We start from the raw sequence: 27854 nt of genomic DNA on the forward strand, positions 1-27854 counted from the left end.
GTGAGTTACTGTGAAGGTTGCACAGGGAAACATTTGAAAACTCTTGACAAAGACCATTCATAGGGTAAACACATAAAACTTAATGTCAATATTAACTCTTCATAGGGAACTCAATACTCTGTAATGACCTATATGAGAACAGAATCTAAAAAAGAGTAGATATATGTATATGTATAACTGATTCACTTTGCTATACAGTAGAAACTAACAAAACATTGTAAATCAATTATATTCCAATAAGAATTAACTTAAAAAATTAACTCCTGTTACTTCCAAGTTTCTAGCTTGGGCAAGTGAATAGATAGCCATGCCATTCAGAGTACAGTCTATGGAGGAACACATTCGGTGTTGGATACATTGATTTTGAGGCCTCAGTATGACTGAGATATGTCCAGTGGATTTAACTACAGAATATCATTGATGGCTTTGGCAGAGATAGTATCATCAGAGCAGTGGTGGGAACCAAGAGCCAAAAAAATAAAGAAAGAAATGAGATAAAAGAGGATATGTGAGTTTAATTATTAGTGACTAGAGAAGGATTCAAATGGGAATAATAACTAGGAAGGGGAAGTAAGAGACCTTATTCAACTTTGGCTGCCCAGGATCTGAAAACCCTGCATACATGGGGGGATTTCCTAAGACCAGTGTGGACTCTGAAGGAGGAAGTTGAGTTTTTGAATATGGAAATGAATGACAGAATTCGCAAGGGACCATTTAGAATTCTTTCTAGCAGCAGTGGCATTCTTCACCTCGTCAATAATGGTCAATGGTCTATGGGAGCATGCAAACACAGGGTACGATTTGGATTATAGTTTCTGGAACTGAGCCTCTCCCTTGGTTTCTGCCCATTTTTGACCTGATTTTCTAGCCTTTTGTATGGAAATAGAAGCAGGTCTTTATCCTTCTCATGAAGTCAATTTCTGCTTACATTAAACAGAACTGGATTCTGTTATTCACAGTTAAGAATCCTGACAAATATGGTGGAACACATTAAGAAAGGAGTGTTGGTAATTTATTTTTTTTTAATCTGGGAATTAAAAATGTTTACTTGGTCAAGGGTAAGAAGTCAGTAGAGAAAGGATAAAGATACAGTTATGCTTGTGTGCATTCAGGGAAGAGAGAATAATTAATTGGGCAACGTTCCTGTGAAGTAAGAGATAAGGCCTTCTGCTGAAAATGAGGAGATAATATTACAATAGTGAATGTATAAGTGGAAAATAATTAGATTAACAGCTCACACATGTATGGTGTTTTCCATTTTAGAAAAGGTTTTTTAAAATATATTTATTAGTAGATAAAAATAAAGAAACATATTTTCATTTAAATAAACATATATGGGAAAAAAGCAAATTAAACATATATATACATATATGTGTGTGTATATATATATATATGTATATATATATATATATATATACACATACCAATGGCCAAACTATGCCAGTTCAGAATTACTAAAACAGACAAGATCTGTTAAAGGGACCATGGGAACAGACTAGCACACATATCTGAGGCATCCTTCCATTATATTAAATCCTAGGCAGGAATCAGTAAAGTGATCAATGCATTTTTATCTCTAGACCAGGATTTTCTTTGAGCACAATGATGGTATACTGACCTGTGGATATTGTGTTCCTTTTTAGTAGCATGATGGCTTTTAATTCTGACATAAAAAGCACTTCAGAAATGATTGCTCATAATATGAAACATGTCTCATAGGACAGACTTTGAAGGCAGTCAATTCAACTTCCCTCAGCAACAAGGAAAATAAAAAGGATGCAAAATGCCTTTTGGCATATTATAAAAAAATGGTTGATGCAGGTGTAGCTACTGTTGAGTCAGATGGATAACAATAGACAAATTTTAAATAGCGATAACCTTAAAGGGAGAGTGCATTTACAGGATTCCAAGTAAGGAGTTTTATTGGGCATGTTTTGCTTTGTGCTTATTTCTCATGTTTTAGGCTCTCTAGCTCACTCTATATTGACTGTGCATTTCATGGAACACTGTATCTGAAACAGAAGGGAAGGGGGAAGGGCACAACCTTTAAAAGAATGACATGGCCATAGGACACAATATAAATGGATGAGAACCAAAGGGGTCCAAGATGGTGGACAAGTTGACTTCCAGTAGACCATGAGCCTCAGTATATGCTCATCCTAATACATTGAGTTGGACTGTAAAGAAGGCTTAGCACTGAAGAATTGATGCTTTTGAACTGTGGTGTTAGAGAAGACTCTTGAGAGTCCCTTGGACTATAAGATCAAACCAGTCAATCCTAAAGGAAATCAAGTGTGAATATTCACTGGAAGGACTGATGTTGAAGCTGAAGCTGCAATACTTGGGCCACTTGATGTGAAGAACTGACTCACTGGAAAAGATCCTGATGCTGGGAAAGACTGAAGGTGGGAGAAGGGGACGACAGAAGATGAGATGGTTGGATGGCATCACCAAATCAATGGACATGAGTTTGAGCAAACTCAGGGAGATAGTAAAGGATAGGGAAGCCTGGTGTTTTACAGCCCATGGGGTCTTAAAGAGTCATACAGGACTGAGGGACTGAACAACAACAACAACAACAACAAACAACACATTAGCATATGCTAAATGACACATCCACCAGCTCCATGAAAGTTGTGAGGCCAGCCTTTAGTTCACAAAGTGGGTAGTGGCCCAATTCCTGGAAATACCCACCACTTTCCAGAATAATTGGAATAGTCCTCCCACTCATTAACCTATGAAATTACCCAGCCCACCAAAACTAACCACCCCAAAGTTTGGACTCTCGGAGTCTCTCACCTTCTGATATGGCCCACACTTTGTCTGCAGTGTTTCTTTTAATAAATCCACTTCTAACCTACCAGTTTGTCTCCAAACTCTTACCCAACAAAACAAGAACCTCAAATTCATTTGCAACATATCCACACTTTAAATATGCTTATAGACATCCTCACTTTCAACAGGGTGTCCCAAATATACATGGGGGAAGTTTCTGATCCACAATTAATAGGATGGGAACTTTGAGCTTATTTTTTTGTATGTTGTGATGGGTATGTTCTCCTGGTGTATCTCCCATACTTTGTCTACCAGCTCTTCTGATTTTTGAGTTAAGAGTGGTAGTCTGTGACTCCATGGAGATCACAGGTATTATCTCGGTTCATCAGTCACCACTAGTATTCATCTGCCACAGTAGCTTCCTGACACCTGAACCCTTTCTCCATAGCAGAGCTTATTGGTTAATAGGTACTCTGCAAAACTCTTTTGTTCACAAGCTAGTGAGTGAATGACATGAGTAAGAGATCTCATTGAGAAGCAGTCAGTTGACTAGGGATTGCTACCATCACTCCACTAAGAAAAAGGCTTACTGCCTTCAGCCTGGCACATCCAAATGCATGTTTTCTGACTACCTTGGTTTCATTGCTCCACAGGCTCCTCAAGCCTATCATATTCTAAGTTGGAGTATTCATGTCTGATTTGTCTTCTTTCTATCTGTGTACAGCCCCTTGTATTTTCTCTCACAGCTAACAGCACTCCATTTGGCCTGTTCTCCAAGCCAGAAATCTGGGGAAGGGAGTCCTTCTAGAATTCTCCCTTCAAGTTTTCACCCTCTCAGTTAATCAATTACCAAGTCATTTTACTTTCATCTACTAAGTATCTTGAATCTATCTCATCTTTACAAGCTTATTTTGCTCAGACACTCATTGTCTCTAATCTGAAATACTACAAGACTACTTGAGTCACCCAATTGCCAGTCTGATCCTCCTCATTTCACCCTGGGCTCCAAAATCAGAAGGGCCTATGTGGTTTCAAATCTCATCTATTGGAAAACCTTCCAATGTTCTTCTATGCTACTCCACAAAAAAGTTTTTTGAGGTACGAAATCTTCCATGACCTGGTCCATTTTGATTGCTCTGTTTAGCACCACACCATACTTTGTCCTTTAGACAAACAAGGGAAAAACTCTTACTAAACTTGAATGGGATGACTGGATAGGCAGGATTTAGAAGAATATTGCTAAATTGGAGGGATTATATAAAGTCGTTTATGCATATTTTAACATTTTATTTTCATTTAGAGCATAAAAATGATCATTAACTCACCATTCATTTGGTATGGGATACAAGACTTCTCCTGGAATAAGCAACTGACTGAAATTCAGCATATTTTCTTTTGCATAAACACTCCTATGCTGCACAATCTATGACTTGCAGTTTTGATTTTTTTAAAGTATGTAAGATTTAGAGACATCAGAAAAAAATCTAAACAAAAAATCCCTCCAGATTTTTGAAGTTTCTACCCTCTACCCAATCTTTAAATAGTTGTTTCATCTACTTCTAATTGAACAGCATTTTTTGCTAATCAGTCTTCCAAAGCATCTAACTTAGTTTTCACAGAAACTGCAATTTTCTTTCTCATTGCATTTCTATATTATTAGGTTATATAATATTTAATTGAATAAGAAAATTCTAAAAACAAGAATAACTCACACAAATGTGTTGGGAACAGCATACAGTTGACTCTTAGAAATCATACTCTCAAATGGTGGGAGGCAAGGTACATGGTTCTAGGAAGTCCACTTGAAAAATTTTCAAAAACACCTCTAAGTTATTTATATTCAGCATTCAGTTTGGAATAGGAATCAGAATGTTGGTTTTACATATAAAATGAAGAGCTTAGAATAGTTAGATGAATAAATGGAGATATAAGAGAGCTTCTCTATACTGAACTACATGTATTCCTTGACTGTATCCACTCTTTCTTGTTTCATTGATTTTGCTCCTATCACTTTTCCTCTCTGGTGTGTTCATTCATTCTTCATTTGACTCCTGCTATCCTGTGAGACCCATGCCAGAGATCATCCTCCATACTTCAACTCCTATCTCCTCAGCCCTATAAAAGTCGATAAAAAACCAAAAGCTGATAGAAGAACATCTATAGGGATATTGTCTGTACCAGTCAATGCAACAGCATGTTTGGATTCAGCTAGTCAGTTTCTAGTTTCTGACTAGTTTCTGACTAGCCAGTTAGTCAGAATTGGCCAAGTTTCAAAGAATAAAATATGACATAAAAAGATTAACTATGAAGCTAATTTTTCATAGTCTTTTGATGAAGAATTATAAATGTCCTTGAAAGCTTTTCAAGAGTCACCAGAGAACAGATGAGAAGATATGAGCTTTTCCATAGACACCTGTGGATAATAATATCTGTATGACTCTCTGTGATTAATCTAAAAATAGCTCTTTGGTAATATGGATTAGATCTAAAATATCTTCTGGTTATAGGTTGATGAGGATAAAATATCCAGTTTCAAGTCTAATTCCTACTTCAATCACTAGAATTTACTAGTTGTGATCCTATAAGACTGATATAAAGAAATGTACAACATGTTTGAATCAAAGAGCATCTTCTTGGTGTAAAGAGCTCTTGAAATTGAAGTCTTTTCTCTTAAGAGGATTAAATTCTAGAGAACACCTAAACTATGATATATTAACCCAACTTCTAAGATTTTTAAGATTAAAACTGATCAAGTCTAATTTTCAGAACTAAAAATGTATCCATGGAAATGTAATATTATAAAAACATTTTAAAAAATGGTTCTGTCTCTGTAGATCTATTTTTAACCTATGTAACAATGTCAAGTGTAAAGTTTCAAGGCCTAGTTTAATTTGAATGTGCATAAAAATTCTTACTATTTAAATAGAGAAAATAATCATTGGTCATCCACAATGTACTAGATTTTCTACCAAGTATTGTGGCTTATAGAGAAGAGAATAAGATATTGCCTTGCCCTCCTGAAGTTTTCAATCCTGCTGGGAAAATAAAATATGCATATATATGACATATAATATGTAAAATGTTACATGAGTGTTATAAAAAGGAGCAAGAAGAACTTAACAGAGCAAAGTACTTCTGTTTGAGCAAAGCAGATAACATTCATTAAGGAAATAGCACTTAAGCTGGGTTCTGGAGCACACGTAGGATTTTAAGGAAAAAGTAAGGGAATTTAACACAAAAACTAAATAGTTTTTTCAAAAGCTGAGGGACAGAACACTTTGTCATGTCATTTTAGGCTTGAGACACCAGCTGAAATGGTGGAGGTGGCAATAATACAGTTGCAAAGATAGGTCAGAATGGACTTCAAGTCCTATTCACTTGTACTAAGTGTGGCCCACTAAGGGATTGGGCTTGGTAAGTGAGAAGCTGGTGGGCAGAAACTGGAAGTGAGAAATAAAATATTGCCTGCCATATTAGTAAAAAAGGACATCGCCATTATCAAGGACTGCAGCCCTCCAACAGTGAGCCCATGAGCCTTGGGGGAACTCAGGAAGGAAACAAAGAATAGCTGCCATCAAGCAGCCATCAGATTGCAGCCACTCCCTAAAGTGTGGCTCAGGACTTTTGGATGTGAAAACACAGGATACTGGCCCCAAATGTCTGGGGTGCATTTCAAAGGAATGATTTCAGTGAGCCCAGACTTTTGCATCTTGCACTAGAGTAGAAAAGCATTGAATTCCTTAACTTGAGATACCTAGTTTTCTTTTATTAACAGCAATCTTTTGTTCCTACTACTTGCCCTTTGTTGTATAACTCCTATGTAATCTAGCTCCCCCACTCATTTCCTCAGAACAGTATTCTACTTGAGATGCTGCCTCCCTCTGAGACCTTAGATCCTCAGTATGTCCACCAAATAAAGCAAAACTCTCAATTTTTATGTTTTACATATGTTTTTTTTAGCCAACAGAAGCATATCTTTAGTAAAAGGTCCAAGCTAGGATAAGTAATGCAAAATTGGATCTAGATTAACAATGCTAGACTCAAGATGATTTGGGCTTATATCTTGCTTCAAATACTTGCTAGTTATATGATCTTGGATAAAGAACTTCAGCACCCTGTGTTCCACTCACCCTTCTATAGAAGTGGAAATAAGAATAGAGTTGTTATGAAGATTACATGAGCTATGTAAAGCACCTGGAATAGCACTTGGCAATATTAAGTGCTGTCACCATCATCACCAACATCATCATCAATATTGTTGTTGCCTAGTTGCTAAGTTGTGTTCAACTCTCTGTGACCCCATGGACTGCAGCATGCCTGGCATGCCTGTCCTTCTCTGTCTCCTGGAGTTTGCTCAAACTCATGTCTGTTGTGTCAGTAATGCCATCTAATCATCTCATCCTCTGTTGCCTCCTCCTCCTCCTGCCCTCAATCTTTCTTAGCATCAGGGTCTTTTCCAGTGAGTCAGCTCTTTGCATCAGATAGCCAAAATATTGGAGCTTCAGATTCAGCATCAGTCCTTCCAATGAATATTCAGGGTTGATTTCCTTTAGGACTGGCTGGTTTGATCTCCTTGCAGTCCAAGGGACTCTCAAGAGTCTCCAACACCACAGTTTAAAAGCATCAATTCTTTGGGGCTCAGCCTTGTTTATGGTCCAACTCACATCTGTACATGATTACTGAAAAAAAAAACATGGTTTTGACTATATGGACCTTCACCAGCAAAGTGATGTCTCTGATTTTTAATATGCTGACTAGGTTTGTCATAGTTTTTCTTTCAAGGAGTAAGCATCTTTTAAATTCATTGCTGTAGTCATTGTCTGCAGTGATTTTGGAGCCCAATAAAAGAAAATCTGTCACTGTTTCCACTTTTCCCCCTTCTATTTGCCATGGAGTGATGGCACCAGATGCCATGATCTTAGTTTTCTGAATGTTGAGTTTTAAGGGTCTATATAAAGTATCATTAAGTCAAATGTCTATGGGAAAGCAGTTAATATAAACGACCGAGTTTGGACAGTTGTGGCAAACTGAAAAGAAAGCTTCCTTGCCCAAATTGATGCTTCTGAAACTTTAAGGTGCACATGAATCACCTGGGAATCTTGTTAAAATGCTGACTGTGATTTATTAGATTCTGTATTTCTTAGCAACTCCCAGGTGATGTCTATGTTCTGGTCCAGAGACTACACTATGAGCAGCAAAAGTCTGAAACATCTGTCACTTAGTTGCAGCTGATTGTGCCTTGAGAGAATGTGAGAATGAATACATAGTAGTCAGATATAAGTTTTCAAAAAGAGATATTCTTTTTTTTTAAGATATGAAGCCTGAATTTTTAACCATTGGCAATTATTTTGTGACAGTGCCTATGTAAACACACCACTTACATTCTAAGCTAGATTTAGCTTGTGAGCACTGACTCTGGGCTGGATGAAGAGTCAGAATTAAAACTGATGATAGGAAACCAGGAAGTTAAAGGATAGAGCAAATAGACTAGAGTCGAGGGTGGAGAAATCCTGGGGACCAAGGGTGAATGTGTGAGAAGCATTTTAGCACTGGTTTACATGCCTACATGGACTACATTTAAAATATGGCATACCCTGTGAAGAGACTTGTGAATTTTAGTAAAATTTTGGTTTTCATTTTGTAGAAAATGAAGTGTTATATGAAGACTATTTTGTTAGGGGCATCTGAATTAGGGAGAAGCCAAAATTAAGGAAGACTTAAAACAGTTGTTTTAAAAAAGGGTGAATGGAGTAATATGAATTGCCAATGGAGGTTTGCAAGAAGAGGTCCTACTAGGCCTACTTTAATGAATTAGATAAGGCTCATTTCTAATTAATAGCATCCATTTGCATGCAAACAATGAGCTAAGGTCTTTAAAAAACAATTTCTTCCCTTAAGTACATTCAGAAATGTCTCCCATCAGCTCATTTATGCCATTAATTTCCTTGGCAAACTAGCATAGATTATATACAGGTAAACTTTTGTTCAAAAATTCAGCAGTAAAGACACTGAAATGAGTAAGAACTTACTGCTTTTACATGAATCTAACACAGTAAGGGATTTTTAATATGCTTAGCCTTTCTTTGGATTTTGATGTATTCTGTTGATAGAGATGTCTGCATCCTTGCAAAAGTAACATGAAAACAATTTTTCACCTGGTACTGCTTGCCATAAATGCACCAGAATTCCTTTGAGAAGGCGTTACTGCCCAGGTCCTGGTTTCTATGTAACATTCTCCAGCCTATCAGAGACCCTTGGAGAATTGTTGATACCATACCCTGGGCAGGGAAAATACAAGGTGAGCCTGGGACATTTAAGGAGAAAGCTTGAATGAACTCCCACTGGTTAAATTTGGTCAAGGTGAGCATCAACAGGAATGATAACTAATTCATTATAGCATATTGAATAAATAAGAATCCATAAATCCATATTGTGAACAAAGAGAGAAAAAAAGGAAATGTTTTATTTTTTTAATAGAAGAAACCAGTTTGCAGAATCAAGTCAGAATTAGGAAAATAATAATTTTGTATCCCCATTGTAACAACTGGATTTGGGAATCCATGGATTACATCAATGGGTAGGAAAGCCATTAGATGATTTAGTAATTTCAAATAAAAATATATTACTTTCTAATTCAATATCTAATGGTTGCCACCTTAACCAAGTGATCGAACTTAGCAGCAGATGGAGTGGGAAATACTTCATATTACACATGTCCTGATGTGCTACACATTACATAGCATCCTATATGAAGTACTCTTGACAAAAACATTTGACTTGTATCTTTTTAAGTTTCACCTAAACTCAACTTCCAGTTTATAAGAAATATAGAAAATAGAAGGTAAATTCAATTCAAATTGGAAAATAAGTGGCAAAACTCTGTTTGCAGATGACACATTGCTATACAAAGAAAATCCTATAGAAGTACTAGAAAACTTCTAGAGCTCATCAATGAATTTGGTAGTTGCTGAATACAAAATTAATATACAGAAATCTATTGCATTTCTATAAACTAACAATAAAATGTTAGAAAGGAAATTAAGGAAACAATCCAATTTACCATTGTATAGAAAGAATAAAATATCTAGGAATACCTATATAAGGAGGCAAAAGACCTGTACTCTAAAAACTAAAAGACTCTGACAAAAGAAACTAAGACAATGAAAATAGATGGCAATATAGACTGTGTGTTCTTAGACAGGAAGAATCAATACTGTTAAAATAACCATTCTACTCAAAACAATATACAGATTCAATGCAATCCCTATCAAATTATCAGTGGAATTTTTCATAAAACTGGAACAACAATTTTTAATATTTGTATGGAGACACAACCCACTCCAGTGTTCTTGCCTGGAGAATCCCAGGGACGGGGGAGCCTGGTGGGCTTCCGTCTATGGGGTTGCACAGAGTCGGACATGACTGAAGCGACTTAGCAGCAGCATGGAGACACAAGAGACCTTGAATAACTAAAGCAATCTTGAGGGGAGAAAAAAAGGAGCTGGAGGAATCAGGCTCCCTGACTTCAGACTATGCTAGAAACCTACAGTTATCAAAAGAGTATGGTATTGACACAAAAACAGACATGTAGACTAATGGAACATGATAGAAAGCCCAGAAATTAATCCACACACATATGGTCAATTAAGCTATTATAAAATGAGGCAAAGACATTCTCTTCAACAAGTGGTGCTGGGAAAACTGGACAGCTACATATTAAAAAATAAAGCAATTAGAATATTCTTTTACACCATATACAAAAATAAACTCAAAATGGATTAAAAACCTAAATATAAGACTGGATACTATAAAACTTCTAGAGAAAAACATGAGCAGAAAACTCTTTGACATAAATCCCAGCGATATCTTTTTGGACCAACCTCCTAGAAGAACAAAAATGAAAACAAAAATAAACAAATGGGACCTAATTAAACTTAAAAGTTTTTGCATAGCAAAGGCAATCATAACACAAAAAGACAACCCATAGAATGGGAGAATACATTTGCAAACAATGTGACTGATCAATCTCCAAAATATACAAATAATTTGTGCAGCTCAATTAAAAAAAAAAAAGATAACAACAATGACAACAATAAAAAAAATAGGCAGCAGACCTAAATAGACATTTCTCCAAAGAAGACATATAGATGGCCAAGAGGCACACAAAAAGATACACAGCATCACTAATTATTAGAGAAATGCAAATCAGAACTACAATGAGGTATGAAAGTGAAAGGTAAAAGTGAAGTCCCTCAGTCGTGTTTGACTCTTTGCGACCCCAGGACTGTAGCCTACCAGGCTCCTCTGTCCATGGGATTTTCCAGGCAATAGTACTCAAGTGGATTGCCATTTCCTTCTCCAGGGGATCTTCCCAACCCAGGGATCGAACCCAGGTCTCCTGCATCGTAGACAGATGCTTTACCGTCTGAGCCACCAGGGAAGTCCACAATGAGGTATGGAGGGTCCTTAAAAAACCTAAACATAGATTTGCCATATGATCCTGCAATCCCACTCTGGGGCATATATCTGGAGAAAACTCTAATTCAAAAAGATGCATGGACAAGACACTAAATAATAATTTAGTGTTATTTTAAATTTTCTCAAGCATGGTAAACAAGCATGGTTATATGTGGCAAGTCGTTATTCCAAGGAGATGCATGCTGAAATATTCAGTGGTTAAGTATAGGAGTGTTTATAATTTATATGCAAATGTAAAGACAACAAAAATTTGTGTCTGCATATTATTTCCTGTATTACAGGAAGGCAGATATGGGGGAGATAGAGACAAACAGAGAGAAAGAACATATATGGTGAAATGTTAATTGCTGAATCTAGAAATATAGGAGGAAGAGAGGAGGGTATATGGGCATTCATTTTGCTACTTTACTTCAACTTTTCCACATGCTTAAAATTTTTCACTATAAATGATATTCAAAAAGAAAAATTTCAAGCCCCATTTTTAATTAAGTAACATTTAAATTAAAATTGTTATTCCTCAATATATGTTAGTACAATAATTGTCCTGTCTGTGAAATGGAGGAAGTAATATCATACTTGTCAAAAGAAAAAAGGACAGATCATTTTTTATTGCTATGGGCAATGATTCAGAGATTCCTTAATTTAGGGATTCTGCCTCCCACTACATTGCTTCCCTCTTTCATTCAATTTTTTTATCAATTAACATTATTCTAAGTAAAATACAATTTTTTGTGGTGTCAGCAATCCATTGCTTGAAGGCCTGCCTACCCACATTCCCTTGACTGGTATATCTCCTGGAATATTCCAGGATAAAGGAATGTTTGAGGACAGCGACTATACCATCAAAAGGAGTAAAACTATATTATATGATAATGAGGTCTGGGCAGATAAATGAACAACTGATTAGAAATAGTGGGGTCTTTTTTTTTTTTTTCAGTGCTATGAACTCTTTTGGCAATCTGGTGAAATCTGGGACTTCCAGAATAATGTTTTTAAATTCATAATATAAAATACACAGGACTCCAAAGGAAGTCAATTATATTGAAGTACAGTTTTAAGACTATTAGAAACACATTTGTGACACAGTAATGCCTGTTTGCTTATTATTAACACATTAATAAGATACTGTGGTAGATTTAATACCTACTACGGTTTTGAAGTAGTGATAAGCATGAACCATATTTTGAGATACATGTGACAATTCTAATGAGATATGGAAACATCTGTGATTTCAGATACTGCTAGCATTGCTCTGGTTTATTGTCTATATTCAAATGCAAGGGGATATTCAACTTCAGTTAAGAAGTTAGTGAAAACAAAGAGGTATTTCCTCCCATTCAAGTTCATGGCACCCCTTGACTTCTATCAGTGAACCAAGGCTTAAGAGTCTTCATACACAGGATTGCTTTGTTTTAACCTATGACTTCCCTTTATGGTCAATAGGTTTTTGTTTATATCTTCTCCATTTACAAAGACCATTTTGATGGCTAAGTCATCATTAAACTCATTATTATCAGCCTTAAAACTATAGATGTTATTCAGTTCCTCTACTACATAATCGAGGCAACAGTGAATTTTCTATATTAAATTGAACAGCTAATTGGCTATATTTTATACTTCATTTACTTCCACCACAGACTAACTTTAATGGATGTCTGCTGCTATTTGAAATTTCTGAGAATTTTCTTCTCATATTTCTGATATCTTACATTTTCAAAGAGAAATGTCTAAAGTTATGTAGCTATAAAGCTTCACATAGTTTTTGTAGACTTTAATCACTTAGATTATACACTTTCTTTCATGGGTGTACACGGGCTAAGAAACATTAGACATTTCAATAGCTGTATTTAAATCCCGCCTGTAAACTAAGAATACTGTTGTCAACTGGAACAGTCATCTTATTTTTCACCTGTGCAATAATCTATTTCTTTGTAACTTCTGCTTGGGTTACACTGAAAGCACACCACTGATTAATAATAGTTTCATGATTACAAGTCCTCCCATGATTGTTATGTTAACATGTTCTTTATAAAATATTATTTTATTTAGTTTTACTTTATTTGTACTAGGTGCTTAGCAATAGCTGTAAGTGTATTTGTAGAAATGGCACTTACATTTTATTACTCTTTTATATTTCATAAAATTTAAATGATACAAAAATCCTGAGTTTGCCACAAAACTGATCTCAGTGGAAATTTAAATATGCTAACATCTATTTTTAAAATGTAGCATGAAGTAGACAACTTTAAAAGCTGAGTTTAGAGGAAAAATAAAACCTCAAGGAAGCTGATCTTAACTTTTTAAGGAACAAAAGTACAATGTTTAATGTAGGTCAGAACGTTTAAATGGGAGAATTTTTTCCTACCCAATTACAGCCAAATCCCTACTTGTTGTAATTAACCTACAATGTGTGTAATATTTCACAACACAGTCAGTGTACATCAATTTCTTATAAGCTTAGAAGGACCTTAAATTTTAGACTTATTTAGTGAAACAGGTATATTATCCTATCAACATTTGTAAGTTATAATTTGCATTTGGAAGTCAATGACCAATAATAAAAATTTGAAAACTCAGGTAAGAAGTTACAGAAAATATTTTTAAAAGGCTTTACTCAAATATTATATGAGTAAGATACTTCAAACTGAGAAACAACATTTTATATACAATAATGAAAAAATAATCCTCCAGTCAATTTAATCCATTTTATGAAGATATATTTTTATAGCATGTTATTCAATTTTCCTTAATTTTCCCATTTCTTAATGTCTTATTTTAGACTAGATTGGGTCTAGTGCAGAAATGATGTTATACAGGTTTAAACCTGCCAATAGTGTAAATATATCAGCTGTTTAAATAATGGAATATTTGTGTATTTAATAGAAGGATTTCAATTTGGGGAAAAAAAAAGTGTATGACTTTCCCAAGGAAGAAATATAACTACAAAGCATGGGTCTTTATTTTATGTCTATGTCTATGTATATATTCCCTAGAAAAGGAAATGGCAACTCACTCTAGTATTCTTGCCTGGATAATCCCATGGACAGAAGAGCCTAGTGGGTTACAATCTATGGGGTGGCAAAGAGTTTGACATAACTGAGCAAGCAATACTCACTCACTCATATGTATAGGTACTCCAGTATTTTCTAAACTAAAATTTAAAATGAAAATGTTTTTAGATGATGCTATTATTTAACTTTAGTAAGATTTGTCTGTGTATGTGTGTGTGTGTGCATGCACGTGTGTGTGTAGGTCAACTAATATGTTCATTTTCTACAGCAGTATGAATTGTATCCACTTTCTGAATAATGCAAAAGGAGCAAAGGTGGCCAGAAGAGGTGGGCAAAGACAATGGACACAGTTCCAAAACCTTTCTAATACATCCTCACCAAAGATGCTCATCAGTGAGTTATTCTAGATTTCTGAATATTAAAATCCACCTATTATGTAGATGATAGGTAGGAAGAAAGAGCTTGGCAATAGAACTGAGTTTTCACTGTTCATGACAATAGTCTCATTTGGTAAATAAAGGGCAAGTCCTCCTTTATGAAATAGGAAACATTAGCAACAACTGGTAGCATAATACAAAACCCTGCTTATAAAAATATGTATGTTTTCCAGCTGCAGCAGCACACACTTGGCTTTTTGTGCTTTCAATACATTTCAAAGGAAAGTTAAATGATGATTGAATTCAACAATAACATCTCTAAGGTTGTGTTTTCCCCTGTAGATTTGAACATTTCAGCCCAAGTCCTTCTTCAAGAATGTGCTAAGAAATGTAGTGGAGCTAAAAGGTAAATATGACTATCATGCTTTTCAGCATCGTAAGTCATATTTGTAGCTGTTAAACAATCTAGCCAAATAGCAACTTTTCCTACAAAATAGTCATTTATAACATCCTTTTCTCATCTTCCTTAAAAAAAAATAACTGAGATGCAGCTTGTGAAAATTGGAATATACTGAAGACATTCATATTTAAACAATCATGTGTGATTTTTAACACAAACTTCAAAGCTTAAAATAGTCAAAAAGCACTGCCTATTTAACTAGCAACAGTTACATATTATATTATTCAAGGAAAAGAAAGAGCAAGTTCATTATTGCTATTAAGTGTTGATGGAATCCTTAATGTTAGTGCTTTTCACCCTGGTTCGAATCTTTCACAAAATCTTTTATTTTTCTTTTAAGGGCAGCTTAAACAGCTCCGCTAAAATTTTAGCATTCCTATTTTAATCTGTCACCCTACCTCTTTTTTCTCTCGGCCAGCTGTTTGCAGACCTCCTGCCACCGCAGATTCAGGCTTCCCAATTTTTCTTGTAGAATACTGGCATCTATTTTTGAGGACTGCTGAATTATTTCTTCCCCAGTTGCATTCAATACTCTGACAACAGTTTGCCGCTGCCCGATGCCATCCTGGAGTTCCTGTGAGATACCAAAAAGGCAAAGACAAAGATGAAGCCCCGCGTCCTTTTATTTGAGAAAAGATTAAACAATGTGCTACCCCATGCAGTTCTACTGGGGGAGAAAGAAATAAAAAAGCTCAATGTGAAAGTTTCTCTATGAAACTGACATGCCCATATCCAAAGGAGACAAGACAGAAAGACACCTTTTATGTGTCAGGAAAAAAGCGCCCTCTCAGTTCAGCTCCAGGTTTTATGTTTGTAAAGCTTGTCAGCTGGAGGATGTTATAATGTCCTACAAATCAATTAGTTGGAAACCTTCTCAAGAGCAAATTCGATTTCTTGTCCCCACAAGGATGTTCCATGTTTAATAGTCTATGAAGTGTTGTAAAATTTAAACATGAAGGAACTATTTAGATTTCTTCGAGACTGTCTATGTGAGAGGTGAAAAAGAACAAGCACAGTTTAGCCAGAGTATTTTTTTAAAAACCTCTAGAGATATTTAAACAAACATTCATGACTATATAAGAAGGAAATTTATTTCAGAATGTTTCCATCCATGTATTTTGCATTATAAAACCTCATAAAAATTAGAATTAATTGCTTTCAGGGACAGCCTATCAAGAAATCCCTAAGGTACAGAGATAAATTTAAAAATAATCTATAGCCACTGGAACATTTTTATAAGTCATTGATGGTGTCAAGCTTAAGCATCTTCTACTTTTTATCCTGAATGAAATTTAAAGAGTTTCAGAAAAATTGCTTTATTAAAAAAGACTATTACAACAAAATATGTATTAAAAATGCCTTTTGCTATGAAATAAAAATAGCACTCTAGCATTTTTTAAAAAATAAGGTAATATAGAATTTGTAAGGCAATTACAGTAACCCATAACTAAATCTGATGTTTACAAAATGAAATAATATGAGAACTTGAGATATCTGCCATATTTCAGTCTAAAGGACTCACAAATCTTTATGTATAGATGAGACAGTCAGTGTTCAGAACACTTTCCTGAACATATGATTCTAGTTAACTTAATATTCTTATATTCTCCTGCCCCAAACCAAGTACATACAAACTCCAACACATGCCTGCCAAATGAATGAATCAATGCCTGTTTTCTAAGACTGGGTCAAATCTCCTTTAGATTCTCATTACGGATAAACTTGTTGGATTTTTGTTTTCTACTGCTTTCATGTATTATTATTTTAAATACTAGAATTTTGGATAGTATGTCTTCAGCAGTTAAAAGACTCATTAAATCCACAAAAATGGGAACAGGCAATTATTCTAGGAACATATTACCTCACAATGATTATAAAACTATGCACAGTCACTGAACTATTCATAAGCTTTCCTGATCATACTCTCTTAAGTGAGCATGAGATGTGCTCTAACGAACACATGATACTTCCTTGCAACTAGTTGATTTTGCTCCATTATTTATATTCCACTCTGAACATCTGTTCAGATCAGTGTTGCATATGACAGTCACTGCTTAGTAACAGGTAGCCCCATTCATAACAAATTGTGTCTATATTCAGATTATACCATAAATTCCTTGAAGTCAGAGATGGTGTCCTATTTGGTCTTATTCCTGACACTTACTACCACATCTGGTTCATGAGAGATTTCAGTAAGTATCTGTTGAATGAATGCATGAATCTATGAATGCAGAAAGTGGATGAAGAGGAGTGCTCATAATTATCATGGTATCATTAGTATTAATACTTATCATTGGATCTCCTAGAGATTCCAAGACGTGCATACAAGTTTCTAGGTTTTAGGCAGTAAAAAATATAGCTGAGAAGATTAGACATAAGTGTGAAGGATAATTTGCTATATTATATTCAGTAAGACAGTAAGCAAGGCGATCAGACAGATTAGATAAGTAATTATAAATGACAGATTAGAAGAGAAATGACTTCAGTGGAAGGATGAAAAGGAGAGACCATGGTGGGTAATTTGGAACTGAAAGAATGGGTAGGCCTTAGGGACATGTTTGGTCAGAGCCACAAGAGGATAGCAGAAGGCTAGCCTATGGTGTGGAATTTCTGTGATCTGATCTCAAGTACACACTTGGGCTCTATGTCACTGTATGAGAGTGGAAGTCTATGGAGAGGTGTAGCCCTGGATTAATAGTGGGCTTGGGCAGAGAGGACTCTGCTTTTTATTAAAGACTTTGCAATTCAGTGGAGAGCAACAGAAAATGACTGAAGGACAGGGGTGTGGGAGCTAGAGCTGTGTTCGGAGGTGATTCTGGGGCAAAGTTTAGGCTAATGTTAAAGCAGGGACACTGGTAAAACAGCCAGGACAGGAGTCTGCAAGGTGGGTATTGGGGCTAAACCTAGAGTTTAGACAATGCAGTAGAACAGAAAGGCGAGAAGTAACATGAACTGTTAAGGCACAATTAAGAAGGTTAGGGAACTAGCTGGATCCAGCAATCATGAATGACTACTGAAATGGGGAAATCTTTGCCTAGAACACCAGAGTCAGGGAGGCAGTTACAGGAGAAAGATGATGACTCTAATTTGTACCTCCAATTGTGTCCAATACCCACGGCTGTTAGAGATACTTTTTAAAAATTCAAACTAGTACAGCCACTATGGAGAACAGTGTGGAAATTCCTTAAAAAACTGGAAACAGAATTGCCATATGACCCAGCAATCCTACTGCTGGGCATACACACCAAGGAAACCAGAAGTAAAAGAGACACATGTATCCCAATATTCATTGCAGCACTGTTTACATAGGACATGGAAGCAACCTACATGTCCATCAGCAGATGAATGGATAAGAAAGCTGTGGTACATATACACAATGAAATATTACACAGCTATTAAAAAGAATGCATTTGAATCAGTTCTAATGAGGTGGATGAAACTGGAGCCTATTATACAGAGTGAAGTAAGTCAGAAAGAAAAACATCAATACAGTATATTAATGTATGCATATGGAATTTAGGAAGATGGTAATGATGACCCTATATGTGAGACAGCAAAAGAGACACAGATGTAAAGAACAGACTTTTGGACTCTGTGGGAGAAGGCAAGGGTGGGATGATTGAGAGAATAGCATTGAAACATGTATATTACCATATGTGAAATAGATTGCCAGTCCAGGTTCGATGTATGAGACAGGGTTCTCAGGGCTGGTGCACTGGGATGACCCTGAGGGATGGGATGGGGAGGGAGGTGGGAGGGGGGTTCAGGATGGGGAACACATGTACACCCATGGCTGATTCATGTCAATGTATGGCAAAAATCACTACAATATTGTAATGTAATTAGCCTCCAATTAAAATAAATAAATTAATTTTGAATAATGCATGGAACACCTGTAAGATGTGTGCTATAGCAATGCATCTCAAACTTCAATGTGCACATCTCCTAGAGATCTTGCTAAACTGTTGATTCTAATCCAGTAGGTCTAAGGAGGGCCCCGAATTTTCAGCTTCTAACAAGCGTCTAGTGTGGGAACAACACACTGAGTAATAAGATGATAGAGTGAATGCCTTCTGAACCTTTGTTAACGAATCAAAGAATTCTTACTGCTGGTTTATAATGCTATAAATTAATGAAACGTCACAATTTTTATCTCAGGCATCTTGCTTTGTATTTTTGATCTCAGTTCTTCCACTTCATGGCTGATGGCTACAGTGACTTTTACAATCCAATTGTAGAATCAACATGGGTTTTATTATTTTCATTTCCCAGATAGGTGATAGAACTGAGTAGCTAAGAATGAAGCAATAACTTAAAATTGTTAGATCTAAATCTCATTTTATGTAGAGTCCCAAATCAGGGCTTTCAGAATTTTTTTTTTTTATTTTGTGAAAGAGAGCTCATTAAATAGTCTATTGCATTTGTGTGAAGAGATTTTGTAATCAGGAGAAGTATTTACAGTGTATGATCAATCTGAGGAGAATTTTCAATAATAAAGCCTAAGAAGGCAAAATAATGGACCCAAACAGGAAGTTAAAACTTGTACATGTTGTTTCACAGTTAGCTGCTCCACCTGAAGACGTGACTTGATTTACACAACTAAATGGAAAACCTCAATCAACTTTATTCACTTAGGGCAAAACAAATTAATTTTCATTCTATAACTTCTAATTTTTTTAAGTGCTAAATTATTCACTACCGCTGAAATTTCTAAGCTCTGATACCACATTCATGTTCTGTTGTCCTAGGCATCCTTACCTATTTCTCTAGCAATTAACATCTAGTCTGAGTTTGGGATAGAAAAAAATCGTAATTAAATTGATTGGATTACTCATCATCCCTTAGAAAGCTTATTGTGTTTTGATTCTAATATTAAAGCATCATTCTTAATAATGACTCCTTATCAGACTTCCCTAGGGAGGTTTTTCAAAATATAAAAGCCCAGAATTTCACAGTAAACCAGCTGCAGCAGAATCTCTGGGTATAAGAGGACAAAGGTGTACAAAGCAGATACATTATTAGAGAAAGGTTAGGCAATAAATATGTGGAGCAGGCAGTGGCATAGGAGGGGCATGTTTTAGAGTTACAGCATTATTATTTACTTCTTGTATGCCTTTTGAATAGAGAAAATTTCCTAAATTATAGAAAGTGATACATATATCTCAATCCTCCAAGTCTGGTCAAATTGAGGGAAGAGAAGAATTACAGGCAAGGAAGAACAGCTACGTTTTTATAGAAGGAAAAGATGAGACAAAGAAACTAGTACATCTTATATGAAAAGACTGCATAAATTTAAAAAAGCATATGTGCAAAACCTTCCAAAACTGCATGAAAACAAAATCAACAGAAAATAAAATGTGACAGATGAAGAAAAAGAAGAAGCTAAGAAGCAGTTACAGGGAATTGTACAATGACAAATTGGATAAGCTACGTAGGAGATAAAGAACTGGCAGAATATCACAAACTAGGCAGAACAGGAAAACAGAAGAGACAAAAAGTGACTGGGAAAAAAGGTAAAGATTGAGGGAAACAGGAGAGAAAAACAAACCTTTGCTGAATAAGTGGACATATCGAAAATCTAATCTTGTGATTTACTGGTGGTTCTGCTAAGGTTTTATTTTGAGACAGATTAATTGTTGCCTCAGTTTGCTCACTGGTCAAGAGAAAACATGCAATGATATGGATACTTTAGAGACTTGTGAAACTGCCAGATGGAAATTTATGGTGCAATTTCATCCTCTTTTACCTTCTGCTTTACTCTGTCTTAAGCTCATTGCTACTGTTCCTCTTTGTCAGTCCCTAGAATTCAACTCAGAGTCTGAAAAATTATTTCTGGTCCTTTACTCAGAGATAAACTGGACACGTTTGCCTCTCATGTTAATTCTTACACTATGTAGTCACAACTGTCTTCAGAGGTTTTAACATGCTCAGAAAGTATCTTTTGACATTATTATTTGATGATAAATAATTTTTGTAAGGAAGCAATACAAAGACTAAAGCAAAATAGCAGGCTTACCAACAGGACACAATCAATCTAGCCTACTCATGGGCTAGATGATTCTATTCTCATGGAAGACCTGATGATCCTGTAAGAGCATCTCATGAGGAGAGTGACAAGAATTGAAAGATGGCAAAAATGGGAGAAATCCAAGAGTGAGGCAAGAGTGAGGGAGAAAGAAGTACACAAAAAAGGATTGAAAAAAAGTAAAAAAGGATTGAAAAAAAGTGAAAAATGGTAATTTTTCAGTAAAAAAGATGCAGGAGGCAAGAATCAAGGTCTGGAGCCCAGAATGAGGAGATCAAGAATGATGCCTACATATTTACTGCAATATAAAGTCCAAATACCAGCCTACCAGGCAAAGTGTAACGTGCCTGTACAGCCTCTTCTCTCCTCTGCCTCTGCAGCATTCTCTATAGCTGCTCCTCACTTCCAACCTTAACCCCAACTCCCAGTAAAAACTGAAAGGCTTCCTACTTCCTTGACTGTCCTAAGTTTTGCAGATCAAACTCATAACCTGTCTGTAATGCTCAGCTTAAACGTTCCCTCTTCTTTGGGGCCCTTAAGAGCCCAGAGAGAACTCAGGGCCTCCCCTCTGCATAGGTAGTCACAAAATATTTACAGTTAGTGTCATTCATTGGTAGCACTCATGTCTGTATTAGACTTTACAGCCGAGGATTAAGTTGTACTGAAGGAGTTTTTTCTTCTTTGAACCATAAAATGTCTTCACATTTGAAGTGTACCTCAGATTCTACTTTTAGTTAAAGACCTACAGACCTTTTATTTGTGACTTGCCAACCAAATCAGAGAGGAGCAGCCTTTGCAGACGATCAATCAAAAGTAAAATGCACCTTGTTAGCCTGGTATTTCCCCTAGTCTCATCTGTTTTGCATTTCAGTAAACATTTATTGGGGCTTCCCTGGTGGCTCAGTGGTAAAGAACCCACCTGCCAATGCAGGAGACACGGGTTCAATTCCTGTGTGGGAGAAGGAAACAGCAACCCAGTATTCTTGCCTGGGAAATCCTCTAGACAGAGAAGCCTGGTGGGCTACAGTCCCTGGGTGGCAAAAGAGTCGAATGGGACTTAGTGGCTAAACAACAACAACAAAACATTTATCTCAGTGGTCCCCAAACTTTTGGGCACCAGGGACTGGGGTGAGGTGGGGGATGGTTCAGGCGGTGAGGAAAAGCTGTAAATACAGATGAAACTTCATTGGCTCCCTAGCCACTCCCTCCTGCTATGCAGTGCAGTTCCTAATAGGCCTGACTGGTAGGGTTCCATGGCATGGGGGTTGGGGAGTCCTGATTTATTGTGTGCCACTAATAATAACACTAAAACTACAAGTATGTTTTTGTTAGTTTGTTATAGGAAATGGAGGCAGGAGGGGGTCTGATTAGATTTCATCTAGTACTCTTTCCTGTGTGGTGTAATAGTAGACACGTTTGTTGGTGCAATTCCCCATCTGCTCCTGATAATGGTTGCTATAAAAGAATAATGAGAATTTCTCCTGAAACTAGAATTAGACTGTGCCTTTTCCAAAGCAAACACCCTGCCAATGAATTAAAGGAAAATTATGTACAGTAGTGATTTATTTTAATGGGACATTTACCTAATATCAAATTACAATAAAATTTCCTTTGGAGGTATTTATCTCATCCACATCAGATACATACATTCATTATTATCACTGCTATTAATGTGGATACCAAATGAATTCATCATAAATTACTTTAAGTACCACATGCTTTATGAGATTATCTCAGGCTGTTTATTCTTCCTTTTTATTTCTTTCCTAAGACATAATGCCCTGGGGGGCAGGGAGATGGAACCCCCAGACATGTATTTCTCAATTTCAAGCAGATTCCAAAGGAATAAACTGTATGTATGTTAAGTCTCTGCCTTTGGGTATCTGAAACTGAAGCCTGCAAGTAAAATCTGTCCTCAGACATGTTTTAGTATTAGGACTTTTATAATTTGAATGCCTTTAGGTGGAGTATACATGCATTCTACTGCCCTCTGAAGACATTTGAATTAGTGGCCCTTGCTTTTTAAAGAAAATTGTTACTATAATGCACACAAGTTTGCAAAGTTAATAGGTTTTACTTTGTTATGATCAATGCTAGGCCTCTCTAGGTTCACAGATTTATTCAATCCTTCTTGGCTTCTAAATCATTCATTAGAAGTTCAGAGAACTACCTGGGAACATTTAAGAGCTGTTTTTCTCTCTGTTTACTTAGATTTGTAAAGAAAACAAATTGACCTTTCTCTGATCAAAAGGAGGCTCTTGTCTCCGACCATGCTTGCCCTCATTAAGTGGTCCTGGTAACAGAACATATGACTCCAGGCATAAAATTCTTTCCACGTGATTACTAGGATAGTTTAAAAAACATATGGGCTATTTCATCATAGAATATATTACACACAACCAAAAAACTGGCTCTTAAGATAGAATATTTGAAAGGAGACACAGATCATTTTTATATTCCTTATTCTTCTTTCCAGAGGTCTTATCAATTTGGAGCTACACAAATATTTATTCAAACACCATTTGGTGGGTAGAAAAGATGCAGTAAGAATATAGAAAAAGCAACAACATTGTTTTTTAAAGGCAAAATAATGTGTAAATGGAATTGATTCAGGGCTGGAAACGTCTGATTCTCATTTAATCTCATTGTCTAACTGCATTGGCTCTGAAGTTGAAGTTCTTATTAGTACTTGCCATGTTTATCAAATATTTTCATTGAGTTATTCATTGACTAAACAACTATTCATTCAGCAACTCCTACTGGCCAGGAATTTTGCTAAGTGTTATTCTTCATTGGCTACAGTAGAACAGACTGATTGGAAAATTTCTAGAATAGAAATAGAAGCCTACCTAGTAGGTGTTATCACTGTAGTTAAGGTGAAGAAAAATAGTTGCATGGATCAGAGAGTCAGTGGTACAAACAGAGAAAAGTTAATGAAACCAAATGAGATTTGGAAGCTCAATAGATAGGATCTAGCCATTCAGTGGAGAAGTGAATGAAGGAAAATATGTCAACTGGGCAGTTGGAGATACTGGACTGAGCCCCCGAAGAAAAATTAGGATTGAAAATATAACTGAGATTATAATTGGCAGAGCTAAGTCTAAATTTTGTGATGTGGACTTGGCACTGAATGTAGTTGGATTTTTCATTTTCATTGAACACATTATGGGTAACCTCAAAGGTAGCATTCATGACCCAAATATATTTTGGGACTCTCTGAATATTTGCTTGACAATTGCTTACATAGGAAACTGAGAGGAGTAATGTCATGACTAGCCCTTGCTCTGTTTCTACACTGCAACATTTTCTTTTCATCTGCTGCAAAACAGATCAATCTCATGATGTGTATAAGGTAGAAAGTTGAGAGGCAGCACAATTCTCCATTTCAAAAAAAAAAAAATACAGAAAGTATCACTCTGATTAAACTGGTTGTATCTACATACCCTATCTTTTACCCACCCATTGCTAAAAATCACTGGACAAAGATGATTTAAAATATATTCATGTGGCTTTCTAAGAGATCAGGAATTAAACTTGTTCCTTAAACTCCTTTTCTGTACTCAAAGGAATACTATGTGCTTTAAACTGTGGCATAATCTCTAAATGACTGCTTGCTGCTGCTGCTGCTGCTAAGTCGTGTCCGACTCTGTGCGACCCCATAGACGGCAGCCCACGAGGCTTCCCTGTCCCTGAGATTCTCCAGGCAAGAACACTGGAGTGGGTTGCCATTGCCTTCTCCAATGCAGGAAAGTGAAAAGTGAAAAGTGAAAGCAAAGTCGCTGAGTCTTGTCCGACTCTTAGCGACCCCATGGACTGCAGCCCACCAGGCTCCTCCATCCATGGGATTTTCCAGGCAAGAGTACTGGAGTGGGGTGCCATTGCCTTCTCCGAAACGACTGCTTAGTGTACGTAATTGTTCAATGCAGGTAAGTGTTCTCTCCAATTTGATTCACTCCAACAAATAGGTAACTTTTGGGTTGGCCAAAAACTTCCTTTGGGTTACAAAAACACTGGAATAAAATTTTGGCCAACCCAACATTTTGTATCTGATGCCTTTACAATGATGCTACTGCTGCTAAGTCACTTCAGTCGGGTCCGACTCTGTGAGACCCCATATACGGCAGCCCACCAGGCTCCCCCGTCCCTGGGATTCTCCAGGCAAGAACACTGGAGTGGGTTGCCATTTCCTTCTCCAATGCATGAAAGTGAAAAGTGAAAGTGAAGTTGCTCAGTCATGTCCGACTCTTCGCGACCCCATGGACTACAGCCTACTAGGCTCCTCCATCCATGGGATTTTCCAGGCAAGAGTACTGAAGTGGGGTGCCATTGCCTTCTCCATTTACAATGATAAATAAGTTCATATTTTCCTATCAATATTCAATTTCATGGGGGAGAGAATAACAAGCAAATAACTATACACAATGCTGTATTATGACTACTGAGATACTATGCAAACAAAATCACATCACTTGTGTGACTGTGTTATGACCATGGGTGTGTACCTATGTGTATCTAGGTTTGGGGAGATGATCAGGAAAAGAAACACAGAGGCTGTGGTAATTAAGATTATCAAAGCCTGAGGTATTGGTACCCCTTATCATAATAACTGTTCAAGAAGTATTCACTTATTAATTGAGCATAAAACTAGGCAAGATATGACACTACTCTTGAATGGTTTCCCATTGAAGAAGGGTTAAAATAAAATATTGAAATACATATAGCACCCTAGTATGGAAGACAGACAGTAAATAATTGTGTTTCACCAGAATCTCATTTCTTTCTACAAATAACAAGTTATCAAAGTAAGGTTTAGTTTCTAAGGCTCTTGAGAACGGAAAGGCCCAGAAATAAGATAAAGAGGGATTAAAAACAGATCTCTGAGTCTAACATCAATTAATTGATTTTAAACATCTAGCTTAGATAACAGAACCCCAAGACATCCACTAACAATCCACCTCTAAGCACATGTTGGGCCTCACTAAGTCTTATATGTCCCTCTTGCCAAGTTATACAGGCATTAAACAAAAGCTACCCCCCTTTTTTTTAAGCCTTGATTTCTGAGGTTAGCTTTCTTATTTTCCAACTCATTATCTGTTGTATGGTAATGCTCTTCTCCTTCATGGAATTAGATGAGATGACAAAAAACAAATCTGTAGCTCTTGTTGACTGAACACATACATACTCTGGAAATCAGACAAATGAGGCACAGAATGGATTCTATTATATTTGTACAGTGTCAACAATTTGTACCTTATTAAACTGTATACAAACCAGAAGAACCTAAGAAAAAAACAAGCAGATGACTTAAGCAAGTCTTCTGTGAAAACTTCTGGAATTACTCACATGAATCTCTAAAAGATCAGAGATAGTTGCAAAAAAAAAAAAAAGGTGGAAACCAACTATAGTGGTTTCGACTTCCTTATAAATCTAACTTGTGAAATGGAAAATATTCAATTATCAAATGTTAATGTTTTCTAAATTTGTTATGTCTCAGGAAACCTCCTTGTTAACCACTCCTTAGCATTTCCATTTGACTTAAACCTCAAAGAAAACGTGTTGAAGCCAACATTAACATCATTTTGAAACTGATTTCTCTTGTTTTTACCAGGCTGCCAATTCATCTTTGTTTTATTCCTTTCTTTCTTTTCCCCCATTCAAGTCCTATTGATTCTGTTATACCTTCTGCCCAGTTATCACTGCTACTTCCCCCTCCTCTGCTGGTTGTTCACCACGCTTCACTATGTTAGTCATGCTTCCTCCTGTTTTGCTTCACCACTTCTCACACCAAAACATCATACTTACCCTTTCCAGATTAATTCTCCTGAAGGGCAGTTCTGGTGGTTGGTTTCCTGCTCAGACATATATACTGAATTCTCAGGATCTGCTTAATGAAGCCCAAATAATTTAGGTAATAATCAGAACCTCATACCATTCTGGGATGAGAAAACTTTCTAGGCTTCTCAACTGACTCTTCAATTCTTCATCCGTGGACAACTCACAGTGATTCCTTGGCAATTCCCTAGACCTTTGCCATTCCCCTCTCTCCATCACAAATACCCTCATGTCTACTTATGCAATTCTTTCACTCCATTCCATTAGACTATGAGCTTCGGGAGAGAGAATCATCACTGTTTTTCTTAGTGCCTAGCAAAGTGCCTGCTACACAGTGCTCAAATCACATCTGTTACATGCATAAATGAAAACACACTCCAAATATTATCACGTTTATAAATAAAATTTCAACTAGAAGCCATCTAGCCTGCAAAATCCTACTGCCTATCAACTGTAGGATGTTTTTCATAGTCTATATAAAATTAAATATCCTGATTTTTGTTGCAAGTTTATGAGCTTCTTTTAGTGCAAGGACATTGTTTTCTTAATGTTTGGGTTTTCCACCATGTTAAGCAGTAAAAGTTTATTGGCTACATGACTAAATGAATAAGCATATTATATGTCTTAAGATAATGATTAAATTACATTTCTAGATTTTAAAATAAATACAATAAAATAAAATGGAGAAGGAAACGGCAATCCACTCCAGTATTCTTGCCTGGGAAATTCCTTGGACAAAGGAGCCTGCCGGGCTCTAGTCCATGGGGTGGCAAGAATTGGACATGACTTAGCAACTAAACAACAATTTAAAAATACCTAATAGGCTTCTAAACAACAAATTAGTGCTGGTTCTGAAGAGACAATCTTCAGAGACTGGGCAAAGAAAATTAAAGTGT

At 36.3% G+C, this 27854-nt stretch overlaps 1 protein-coding gene across 19 annotated transcripts in view; it reads right to left on the reverse strand.

Moving 5' to 3' along the window:
- DMD (dystrophin) overlaps window positions 1-27854 on the reverse strand; it is a 2667987-nt gene that overhangs the window by 878621 nt on the left and 1761512 nt on the right. For all 19 annotated transcript variants that reach the window (XM_086387503.1, XM_086387509.1, XM_086387510.1 and 16 more), the window contains one exon: window positions 15500-15675. In XM_086387503.1, coding sequence (XP_086243629.1) covers window positions 15500-15675 — 176 coding nt within the window. The remainder of the gene's footprint in view (window positions 1-15499; window positions 15676-27854) is intronic.

The sequence above is a fragment of the Bos grunniens genome, chromosome X, assembly GCF_055505025.1.
Source record: "Bos grunniens cultivar Pamir isolate PY7600 chromosome X, Bosgru_T2T1.0, whole genome shotgun sequence".
Lineage (NCBI taxonomy): Eukaryota > Metazoa > Chordata > Mammalia > Artiodactyla > Bovidae > Bos > Bos grunniens.